Source organism: Dendropsophus ebraccatus, chromosome 11 (genome assembly GCF_027789765.1).
Source record: "Dendropsophus ebraccatus isolate aDenEbr1 chromosome 11, aDenEbr1.pat, whole genome shotgun sequence".
In the NCBI taxonomy this organism is placed as follows: Eukaryota; Metazoa; Chordata; class Amphibia; order Anura; family Hylidae; genus Dendropsophus; species Dendropsophus ebraccatus.
In genome coordinates this window covers 24,708,596-24,720,681 of record NC_091464.1, presented here as the reverse complement: position 1 = coordinate 24,720,681, position 12,086 = coordinate 24,708,596, and the positions used below count along the sequence as shown (strand labels likewise).

Genomic DNA, 12,086 nt, shown 5'->3' with positions numbered 1-12,086 from the left:
CCGGTTTTAATTGATGGCCTGTTGTTAGGATAGACAATATCATATTGGGAACCACCAGCTGATCAGTTGAATGAAGTGGAAATGGTCACAGAGCTTGTGCGAACGCTGCATCCTCTTTATAACTAGACACAGCGCCATATATTTGGGTGCAGTACAGCATGGGCACACTACTATAACTGGTATTGCAGCTCATCTCCTTCAAAAGGGTCACAATGTGATATTGTCCTAGGGTAAGCCATGAAGAAAAAAATCCCAGAAAACCCCTCAATATAACTTTGTGGCTATTTGAGGGAAATAAGACATGTAGTACAAGTATGGAGTCATTTTATACATGTGTATTTTGAGGTGAAGCGTTAGCCTATCAGCCTACATAGGTATGATGTATGCCACTCATTTTTCATTTTTAATTCTTCAAATAAAACTGAAAAATTAGAATGTGCTAAATTGTGTATAGTATAAATATTCTTGAAATATACTTTAGTTTACTTTTTTCTAATTAGTGAATAATAGTCTTGTTTATACTAGGTATACATGCCAGTTTTAAGAAGGCTCGCTTTATGGTACTTGTAGTTTCCTTCTGTATGGCACGGTTACATTTCATGCTCAGGACAGTCTAGTATGTCACCTATAGTGTACCTCAGTGGCTTCCTTTTGTTTAATCTGCGCCACGTTTTCATGTTTTGTGTGGGGTTTTTATTCTGTCCCTGAAATATTTTAGGAGGCACTATTGGGCTGCACAGAAGCATTTTCTGGCAGCTCCTGGATGTGCCATGTATACACATTACTGATGTAGTGTCAGAGAACACCATTTAAAAGACCTGGTCTTGGCAGCAATAGTCACACCATTCCTTATCTCGTTCTGTTAGTGTTTTACTACATCACCTCCTGCGGCATCTCTAGGTCCCCAGCTGTGAAAGCCACTTCAGTGATGGACTAGTCTCTGCAGTGACGGCCCACTCGGCCCATCACTGGCCGCAGTGCTGTCCTATAGGGGTGTGCTGGCAGCGCTGCGGCCAGTGGTGGGCCGGCTGGGCCGTCACTACAGAGACTAGTCCATCACTGAAGTGACGGCGGGAACGTTCAGCTGGGGACGCCGCAGGGCGACTCTGAGTGTGTGGTGAGGTAACAATAGACTCAATGAGAGCAGCAAATAATAATGCGCAGGGCATCCCTTTTGATAAGTGATGTAGAGAATCTTGATGTAGTTTTTAACTTGTTTATGGCCCAAGACTGTCATCCTTGATAAAGAAGTCTCTTTATTTTTCTTAATGTTGAATTGTCTGTCCCAGCTGTATGTGATGGAGAAGCTCTATACCGTATCAGACTCCCTTACACCATCTGCTGCCCTCCCTATACCCCCTACCTCCACCTCATGTGGGCCTAAAAAGCAGAAGAGGACCCCACTGTATCAGAGATCTGTAAGTCAGGGAGTATTTGGCCCCGTGCATGAGCATTTGCCAGCACAAGGTTTTCACGCATTAACATACTAAATATAATACTCCGGGATTAGAGATGAGCGAACCGGGTTCGGGTTTGAGTCGATCCAAACCCGAGCGTTCGGCATTTGATTAGCGGGGGCTGCTGAACTTGGATAAAGCTCCAAGGTTGTCTGGAAAACATGGATACAGCCAATAACTATATCCATGATTTCCACATAGCCTTAGGGCTTTATCCAACTTCAGCAGCCACCGCTAATCAAATGCTGAAAGTTCAGGTTCGGATCGACTCGAGCATGCTCCAGGTTCCCTCATCTCTATCTGGGATCTATTTGGGAGAATTACAGGCACCTTCTGTGATGTGCTGCCGGGTTAGAGACATGCTGCTGCATGTATGGTTTCTAAGTGACTTTAACAGATCTATTGACCATTTGTCTAAGTTTTTTATATTGTACCTGTCACCTAAAAAGACTTTTATAAACCTGCATGGTTTTGTTAGATTAACCCTTCAGAGTGGCGACAAGGTGATTTTAGCACACTTACTGTTTTTGTGCTCCCCAGAGTCCATTCCATGGCGCAGGGTTTCTCATTCTCACACTCCAGGGAACAGGACCAGAGCTTGGCTTGTTGCCAGTAGGAAAAATATGGACATCCTTTTATGCTACCTCTGGCCGATCAACGCACATACTCCTCTTTGTTATACTGGAGAATGTGCACTTGCACAGTGCTAGGTGGCATGTTAAGAGATAAGGGGATACTAATGCATACCTGTAACTTGTCCTGCTTTGTCTGTTACTAGAGACAGATTTCCCCTGACAACAGGCAGTGCACCAAGATGTGTGGCTTTCTGGGGTTAGAGGTCATATTAATTAATGAAGTAACTTACAAATGTTAGAAATCACTTTGGCTATCAAACTAGGGGAAAGTGTCTGACTGTTTTAAGTATATTGTAAAGGCAACTTTGCGAACCCTCTGGGGGGGGAATGTTAACTTTATTAATACTGTATTTTAACCTAAATGAGAAACCATGTTAACTCTTAAGCGCAGCCCCTCATTCACATCATGTTTTCCATTTTTTCTGTTTTTAACATTGCTTTTTAATTTCTGCATTATTTGCGGTTTTGTTTCTGTTTTTTCTTTGTGAATAGGCAATTTGTTCCAATTTAACATGTTGTAATCCTATGTAACAGCATCTTATTTTTATGATTTATCTTTGAATAGAGGCATTGGAAAACTAATAATGCTTAATGTTTTATTAGATGAGCTTTGACCCAAACCTTCTCCACAACAATGGACATAACGGGTACCCCAATGGTACTTCAGCACTCCGCGAAACGGGCGTTATTGAGAAACTGTTAACATCTTACGGATTTATACAGTGTTCAGAACGTCAAGCTAGACTATTCTTCCACTGCTCACAATACAATGGAAACTTGCAAGAGCTTAAAGTAGGAGGTAACCATTGTGTTTTCTGATTTTTACCCTCTTCCATTTCCCCCTACCCTCACACTGCGCAGGTTTTCCTACACAAAGTACTTGTACCCCTAAGGGTGTCCCCTACTTACAAGACCTCTAATTTACAGATGAGCGAGACTCTGGCATTCTCACAAATATGCCCCAGTCATGCAGCCTCTTTGCAGTGGCCCCTGGGGGGGGTTAAACAAAAGTTATGTGACTTAATTTAAAGGTCAGGTTGTTAAACTACAGAAGTCCCATGAGACAAAAAAAAAAATCTCCTGCAGGCTGGGGGTGGGGGAAACTTGATAAACAATGTTTACATTCTCATCCCCATGCCCTCACAGTGCCGATTTCACCTCTTCTATGCAGGAACTTTTGTCCGGGCTCCATGTGTGGCCCCCGACGACTCCTGCTGCAAAGCCATGGATTGCCTGCTCAGCCAGTCAGTGACTGCAGTGGTGTCCTGCCCTGGTCACTGGTTGGCTGAGCGGGCAGTCCATCAACTGCCCACACTCCCCTGCTTTTTTTTGCTTTTAGTTTTATGGGGCGTCACCATTTAAGGTTTTAACAACATTTTGGTATAACTTGTACAAAGGTGAAGGATCATGAAAGTAAATACATGTCTGTTTATTTTACAGATGATGTAGAGTTTGAAGTGTCATCAGACAGACGTACTGGTAAACCTATTGCGGTTAAATTAGTAAAGATCAAAACTGAAATTATGCCAGAAGAAAGAATCAATGGACAGGTGGGTTTTCTTACTTGGCCTTTTAAAGGGTTAGTCCCATCTTATAAAGGATTGAGGCTAATAAGGTGATCAGTGAGGCAAAATGACCAGAGCTCACCACTGTGCTGCCAGCCCTGCATTTATTCGTTGCTAAGGGGGAGGGCAAGACTCTATATAATGTTCTGCTGTGTCAATTGCATATGTTCTCCGGCAGGGTATCGCTGCAGCACTATTAACAAAGACCAGGTGGCTGCAGCAAATAATGCATCCGAGGGTTATTCCGACAACACATATTTTTCTGATAGGCTCCAGCTGCTAAAAGATTAACCCATTGATTGCTCAATGCCCAGGTCATTTTTGGACATCAGCTTATGGTATCATAATCCCATAAGCTGATGTCCCTATGTCTACCCCCCCCCCCCCCCCCCCCCCCCACACACACACACACACACACACACACACACTCACACACCGGCCTCTGTAGCCAAAACCGGAGGCCTGAGGACACCGGACAGAATTTTCCCTCTGAGAGAAGATTCTGTCAGGAGCCCTATAGATGCTGCTGTCGTGTTGACGTTAATTAACAGTGCAGCGGCAGGAAGAGGTTAAATTATAGCTGCCAGTCTGATGGCTCCACTGGTTCCTATGAAGTGTGGTACCTTTCAAAAAATGTGTGCTTAGTCACGGTTTATAGGAGTGACCAAACTAGGTGACAGCACAGGTAGAGGCCAAAAGCAGCTGGGACTGAAAGCTGTCAAAATGTCAAGGGATCTGGGTAGGCAAACATAGGGTTTACAATGGGGTTTAGTCTAAACGGTGTATTTTAATTGGCTGAGTAATCTGGAAAATAACTAATTTCCTGTGTCTCCTAATAGGTCGTCTGTGCTGTGCCTCATAATTTGGAAAGCAAATCCCCGGCCGCTCCAGGCCAGAGTCCCTCAGGGAGTGTGTGCTATGAACGTAACGGAGTAAGTCCTGTGGCAGCGTTGATAATGCATTGTAACATTACACAAAGTGGTTATCACTATACCTCTTCTAAATAAACCAGATAGGTAACATACACAGGTATAACATAACATGCAAAAATATACCCCGTAGCCATTGCTGACCATGACTACATAACCAAGCAGCACTGGCATGAGCTGCCGAGGGCATGCCACAACTGACGTGCTTGTCGGTTGTATTGCTTATGTTGCTTGCCAGGTAGTTTTGATCTTGCAGTTACCTCTGAAATGGCGACAATCAGGCGAGTTGACACATTCAGCAAATGTTCACCTGAGTGCACATGGTTTTAATCCCTCCTGTCTTCTCCCATTCTGTCTGCAGCAGCTATGGTGAGCGCAACACCTCATCCAGACCTGTGCTGTTTTGGGGCGACCTTCTCCGCCGGCGCTGCTGGCCGGGTTCTGGTGTGGTGTTTTTGGGTCTGGTCCTGTGGCATGGGGGTCGCAGGGCCGTCCCATGGCCCCCGTTCCCTGACTGTGCACGCCTGCGGGGTTGGTAGCCACTGACTGGCACGGTGTGGACTTAGTGTAGGGACCCATGTGTATCAGATACCTGCACGATGGTACATGGGGCAGTGTGGCTTGATCAATTCATACACAAAATTCAGATGTGTTTTTTATTTAGCCTAGGGGCAGTAGTATCAGCCATAGGTGTGAGGTGCAGTGCTCTTTTTCTTCCCTGAACCACATTCAGCACATGTATCAGTACATGGGAGTGACCTAAAGCTGCATTGATGGCCAGAACATAAAACCCTTTAAATGGTTTCTCAGCCTGCTTACTTGCTATTATTTAGGGTAAATGGTAATAGTAACCCCTCTCTCCATTCCAACGTAGGAAGTGTTTTATCTAACCTATACCCCTGAAGATGTGGATGGAAACGTTCAGCTTGAGACTGGAGACAAAATTAACTTTATTATTGAAACCAACAAACAGTAAGTTTTTCTCATCTGTCACTTTTTTTTTTTTTTTTTTTGTTACAGCCAATATCCTTAGCAGCCTTTTTAAAAAGGTTTCCTTTTCTTTTCAGCACTGGTGCAGTGAGTGCTCGTAACATCATGCTGCTTATGAAAAGGAAGCAAATGCGCTGTCAGGGTGTGGTGTGTGCCATGAAGGTAAGCCCAGTTGTCTTTATTTAGGAAGCTCATAAACCTCTGTTCTGGAATTACATGTCAACCTTTTTTGCCATCTGCAGGAAGCCTTTGGGTTTATTGAAAGGGGGGATGTTGTAAAGGAGATATTCTTTCACTACAGTGAATTTAAAGGAGACCTTGAAGCCTTACAACCTGGAGATGATGTGGAGTTCACCATCAAGGATCGAAATGTAGGTGTTTAAAACAGATTTTGCCTTTGTGTGATTTCTGCCAAATGCAAGTTATGATGATCAGATATATATTATACAGTGTATATATAATCACACACAGGTGCCTTGGATTAGGAGCATAATTCGTTCTGGGACAGCGCTTCAAATCCACTCTTAAACCAAAGCTAATTGTCCCATAAGAAATCACTGATATGCAGACAATTGGTTCCTTTATATTCTAAATAGCATATAGAACAGATGAAACAATGAGAAACAGCTGAATATGTGATTTATTAAGTTACTGTTCAAACTAACAATCAGCATGTGAAGTATAATGTATAGTAAGGGCATAAACCTGAAAATACAGCAGCAGTTTGTATATACAGGATGGAGCTGCAGATCCCCATAATGCAGTAGTGTAGTACAACAGGCTACAATAGAGAAGCAGGGCTGCTGTCAGAGGTCTGTGTGGTCATATGACAGCAATGGGGAGGGGTGTGTTCAGCATGGACCAATGAGGACTGACAGACTGCAGGGAGCATGAAGGAATGAGTAGGACATATGTGGGCACAGTATAGCAGCACGGGGAGAGAGGGGTTACAACTATGGAGAGATTGCCCCCACAGTCCTGTCCCCTGATGTAAGCCCCAGCCTGAATTGGATCTGCTATGATTTGGAAGGTGAGGGAGACTTCCTGGGCCATAGTAGAGGGCTGTAGACCCCCCTATGCAGGCCATGCTGCTCCTCCACTCCCACCCAGTACAGGGAGCTCTTAAACCAAAGTAATGCTCTTAAGTTACATATTTGAAAAACTGTGAGCTCTTCTTGCAAAATGCTCTTAATCCAAGTTACTCTTAAACTAAGGTACCTGTGTATGTATGTGTTTATATTATATTATTTTTTTGAATTTTACTTTGCAGGGTAAAGAGGTTGCAACTGATGTGAGGCTCCTTCCTCAAGGAACTGTTATTTTTGAAGACATCAGCATAGAACATTTTGAAGGCGAGGTTACCAAAGTTATCCCAAAAGTACCCAACAAAAACCAGGTAAGGGTAGAAACTCTAGCAGTAAAATTTTTCCTAAATTTCTTCTGTACTTCCATGTTTTACACTTACGTGCATTTAAATCGCATCCTTTTAAATTACTTCTAATTTTTTGTTTCTCTGTTTAAAATTAAAACCTGGTTTTATGTATTTCCATAGAACGATCCATTACCAGGACGTATAAAAGTTGACTTTGTGATCCCCAAAGAGCTTCCTTTCGGAGATAAAGATACAAAATCCAAGGTGACCCTTCTGGAAGGCGATCATGTGCGATTCAACATTTCAACAGATCGGCGGGACAAACTGGAACGCGCCACAAATATTGAAGTTCTACTAGATACTTTCCAGTTCACAGATGAGTCACGAGAGATGGTACGTAATGGTTACGGCTAACGTATACGTTTCATCGTAATCCTTTATTTTAAAATACAGGACATTTTGTAACTTATCTGTTAGAATAAGATTTTTAGTCTCAAATTATATCTCTAGAGCTTGTATGAAATCTCTGAAGCTTTTATGCAGACCTAGATGTCTCCACTATAAAAGACTGCAAACAAACCTGATGTAGTCTTGTAACTATGTATGTTAAGAATTGGTTGAACTGCAAGCAGTTAGGATTAATTTTTTATTTTTATTTCTTTTCCTTGTGGAAACACAGACCCAGCAATACCGACCGCCCCCCTATCCCTTTCCCTCTTTTGAATATTTGAAAAGTGGAACCATAAAGTGACAGTGGCCATGGCCCTATAATCCTTTCCTTTTTGGTAGTGCTAGGATTTTCTTTAGTATAGTAAAATGGCCATCAGGACCAGGCAGGAAACAAAATGTGGGGACTGAATCTGGTGTCGTTCACTGATGTAGCCATTTCCCTTTCACAGGGTGTGATTGCGGCAATGAGGGATGGGTTTGGTTTTATAAAATGTGTTGATCGGGATGCCAGAATGTTCTTTCACTTCAGTGAAGTCCTGGATGGAAACCAGCTTCATATTTCAGATGAAGTGGAGTTTACTGTTGTCCCTGTAAGTAGTTTTTTCCCCACTCAGAGAAATCTTTATCCCTCCTGTGTCCTACACTTATAGATACCTAAGCCTCTACAGATTTAAACACTAGCATGTGTATGTTCAGAAAACGTTGCATAGAGGCTTTTTGTTAGAGCACACACCTCTTGGTGAATGTTTTACACTTCTAACCCATATATCTATTTGTTGCAGGACATGCTTTCTGCCCAGAGAAATCATGCTATCAGAATTAAAAAGCTCCCCAAAGGAACAGTCTCATTCCACACCCAGTCCGATCATCGTTTTGTTGGTATTGTAGATAAAGAAGCCACTGCTGCTCCAAAGTCCAGCAGCCCAAATAAAGGAAAAGAAAAGGTAATAATTCTTTGACTTCATTCCCCCTCTCTTATGTTTAACAGTAACCCGTGGTTGGAAACAGTCTTTTTATCATGGTCACATGTTAATTGCGCTTTATTTTCATTTTTTTTTTTTTTTTTACTTAGAAAAAAGAAAAGGTGAGTTTGTCAGCATGGTGTGCCCTCTGTTCCTAAATTGCTTGTGAAGTGATCTTGAAAAACAATTGTACCTAAACTAAGGTTCCCAGCCCTTTGATATGTAGCAAGCAGACTCTAGAGACCAAGTTTCTCCATCTAGGGACCAAGAATTGTCTGGTTTTCCCAAAGCAGCCAGTCTCTGGTCACCTTACTTGCTAAATGATGAGCTGCGACTGGTTGCTATGGGAAAACTGGACAGTGTTTGTCCTCCGACAGTTAGTGGGCGTAAGCCATGCTCACTTGTATGAGTTTTGTTTTTGTTTTTTTTGTTTTTTTACAGCTTTTTATTTTATTTGTGTTTTTTGTTTCTCAGGGTCTCCATTCACAAAGTTTTATATATACAAATAAAAATAAGGCCCTATTCACACGTTCGTCTGCAATTACAGACAGAACATTGGACCAATAGATTCAAATTACCTGGTCTGGTGTATGGGGCTATGATCTGTGCCACAAAAAGACAGGTCCTAGTGTGGACACATGTTTGTGGCACCGATCAGTATCTTCTACATAGTGGTCCTTAAGTTGTAGAGCACTACTAATGCACACTTCTAATGCGCAGTCCCCAACTGTGGGTCTGCGACTAGGCCTTGTTCACATGTCCATAGTGTGGCTCATAAGCCATGCCAGTCTGGTTTGTTCCCAGCAGCATATGAAATGTTCATGTTTATTGCTTAGCAACATATTGCTTGTTCCCTAGCAAAAAAAAAAGCATTGGGCAGGTTGTCTTTCCCTTGCATGCTTAAATATTCTTATAACAGCTTGAAAGAACTGTTCTCTCCGTATCAGTTTTGGAGACTAACACCTTCTACAAGAGTACCTTGCAGTGTGTTTTATAATGTTGTATATGTATGGCACATAACCCCTGCAGGAAAACGAAGCAAGACTGTTGGGCACCTGCAGAGCAGCGTCATTGAATTTGAGTTCTTTTTTAGTTTATAACACTTCCTGCAGATACTTTTGTTGTCAAAGCATATAATAGTGGTCTTTAATTGAATTACAAATTCTATATTAATAGGAAGGTGAAGAAGGAATCATCTCATATGAAGACTGTGGCATCAGGCTTACTGTGTCCTATCACCTCAAAGATGTGGAAGGATCACCTGCTCCACAAGTTGGAGACAAGGTAAGCTTCTTGAAGTTTTCTGCACATCATACAACAGTTCAGTAGTATTGTACAAAGCTTTACATGTGTAAGCATAACGTGCTACAGTTGTGCGATGCTTCCTGAAAACACTTCTACATGGGTTTTACAAAGTAGGTGGCTGCATGTACACCATGCACTTCATGGTAAAGACATGTTGTTCTTCTGCAGATCAGTCCAAATACAGCAATGCCCGTGTTTATGTGGATTTTCCTTCCCAAAAAACTTTTTTTTTTAAAAAATGGGCCTATTGTGACTCCTATAACATCTTTATTTTTCCAGTTAAGCACTTTTTGGGGAATAATATATAAATTTCTAAATCACATTGATTTATATAATGTGACATTTATACTTTTCCCCTGTGCGGGATCGATATCTTTGAATAGTTTGGTCATCATTGACTGCATCAGCTGCTAATTCAGAAGCATGATGTATTGTAATGGCATGAAGCTTATCTATGTATCGAAAAATTAAAGTCATCGGCACTACTTTTTTCCGTAATTTTGTTGCCATTAGTAATTATAATATGGATGTGAGTTTGTTTTTGATTTATGGGGTGCTCACTTCTACTGAAAATGCAATATGCTATAGTCAATGTAGAACGAAAAAAGAAAAATTGTAGCGGGCCCTCACCATTAAAAATGCAAACAATTCAAAAATCTTCATTAAAAACGCCATAGCAGGACGAGCATGGGGATGGACACAAGCTCCTTCTGATCAGCGCAGCTGCTACGCTGATCAGAAGGAGTTGGTGTCCATCCCCATGCTCGTCCTGCTATGGCGTTTTTAATGAAGATTTTTGAATTGTTTGCATTTTTAATGGTGAGGGCCCGCTACAATTTTTCTTTTTTCGTTCTACATTATGGCATGAAGCGTTAAATCCTAGGCTGTCGTACCTTTTTTAAAGGGTTTAAAGGGAACCAATCACACATTGGGCATAAAGGTAAGGAAACGTGCTGGTACATCAGCCAGCACGCTTCCTAACCATCCCCCTCTCCCCCCCCGTCCCATGAACATTCAGCCCGCAAAGTTAGTTTAATCGTGTCCCGCGCTCTATGCAAATTACCATACAAGTAGTCACGGTGGGCGAGGTCTTTGTCAAGTAGTCACTGGGTCCAGGGCCGGCTCTGGCGCTGTAATCACGCCCCTCCGGGCGTGTTGTAAAGCAGCGCCTGGTGACGTCACTCGGGGGGCCGGCATTGCACGTCGGCCACGCCGATGTCTTCACTAAGCTGCGCATGCGCAGTACAGTGGGTGAAGCTGCTGCTGTACTACGTTGTGCAAGCGCAGTACAGCAGCGTCTTCTCAGGCTGCACTGCACATGCGCAGCTTAGTAAAGACGTCGGCGTGGCCGACGTGCAATGCCGGCCCCTCGAGTGACGTCACCAGGCACCGCTTTACAACACGCCCGGAGGGGAGTGATTACAGCGCCGGAGCCGGCCCTGGACCCAGTGACTACTTGACGAAGACCCCGCCTACCTTGACTACTCGAACAGCCGTCCCGCCCACCGTGACTACTTGTATGGTAATTTGCATAGAGCGCGGGACACGATTAAACTAACTTTGCGGGCTGAATGTTCATGGGACGGGGGGGACAAGGGGATGGTTTGGAAGCGTGCTGGCTGATGTAACCGCATGTTTCCTTACCTTTTTATGCCCAATTTTAGTGTGATTGGTTCCCTTTAAACATGGCCACTTTTCCCCCGCTCTTGTCCGCAGATTGGGTGGGGTTTAAAACTTAGTTCCATTGAAGTAAATGGAGCTTAATTGCAAACCACACCTGAACTGGAGACAAGAGAAGGGGGGAAAGGGGCCATGTTTTTGTAGTGCTGGATAACCCCTTTAAACGGACTTAAAGGGTTAAACAGTCTTTAAAAAATGTAGGTGCAGCTTGAAATTGGTGCCTTCGAGCACTGCAGCAATCAATGCAGCGTGTATAAGCACACAGTCCCTTCACCCAAGTTGGTGTAGCCTAAAGTGGTCTTGCCTAGGCTAGTTTCTCAAGATGGTGATTTTAACTTATTTATATATTTTAGGTAGAGTTCAGCATTTGTGAGGCCAAAAGGACCGGCCAGCAGAATGCAGTCACCTTAAAAGTTCTTGGGCGAAATTCCAACAGCAAAAGGTTTCATGGTTATGTGGCCACACTAAAAGATAACTTTGGGTTCATTGAAACTGCAAATCATGATAAAGAGATCTTCTTTCACTACAGGTAATCTTTGCACTAAAGGCTTACATACAGTAGGTAAGGTGTCTGCTGGGAAAGTTCTCATTTTCAATTTTTCTTGTAGTGAGTATGCTGGAGATGTGGATAAGCTAGACCTAGGGGATATGGTGGAGTACTGCTTGTCCAAAGGAAAAGGAAACAAAATCAGTGCTGAGAGGGTCACTAAAGCTCATCAAGGTAAGAATAGATGTGGGCTG

General features: G+C 42.9%; 1 protein-coding gene across 4 annotated transcripts in view; it reads left to right on the top strand.

Annotated features, from left to right (window-relative positions):
* CSDE1 (cold shock domain containing E1) overlaps positions 1-12,086 on the top strand; it is a 32,875-nt gene that overhangs the window by 16,377 nt on the left and 4,412 nt on the right. The window contains exons 3-16 of one of the 4 annotated variants that reach the window (XM_069944756.1): positions 1,290-1,418; positions 2,696-2,891; positions 3,533-3,642; positions 4,497-4,589; positions 5,461-5,558; positions 5,654-5,738; positions 5,819-5,947; positions 6,847-6,972; positions 7,129-7,341; positions 7,848-7,988; positions 8,181-8,342; positions 9,537-9,644; positions 11,699-11,874; positions 11,954-12,066. In XM_069944756.1, coding sequence (XP_069800857.1) covers positions 1,299-1,418; positions 2,696-2,891; positions 3,533-3,642; positions 4,497-4,589; positions 5,461-5,558; positions 5,654-5,738; positions 5,819-5,947; positions 6,847-6,972; positions 7,129-7,341; positions 7,848-7,988; positions 8,181-8,342; positions 9,537-9,644; positions 11,699-11,874; positions 11,954-12,066 — 1,870 coding nt within the window. In that variant the 5' untranslated portion in view covers positions 1,290-1,298. Of the gene's footprint in view, positions 1-1,289; positions 1,419-2,695; positions 2,892-3,532; positions 3,643-4,496; positions 4,590-4,903; positions 4,956-5,460; positions 5,559-5,653; positions 5,739-5,818; positions 5,948-6,846; positions 6,973-7,128; positions 7,342-7,847; positions 7,989-8,180; positions 8,343-9,536; positions 9,645-11,698; positions 11,875-11,953; positions 12,067-12,086 lie in introns of those variants that run through there. The other 3 variants (XM_069944758.1, XM_069944759.1, XM_069944760.1) reach the window with 3 other exon arrangements.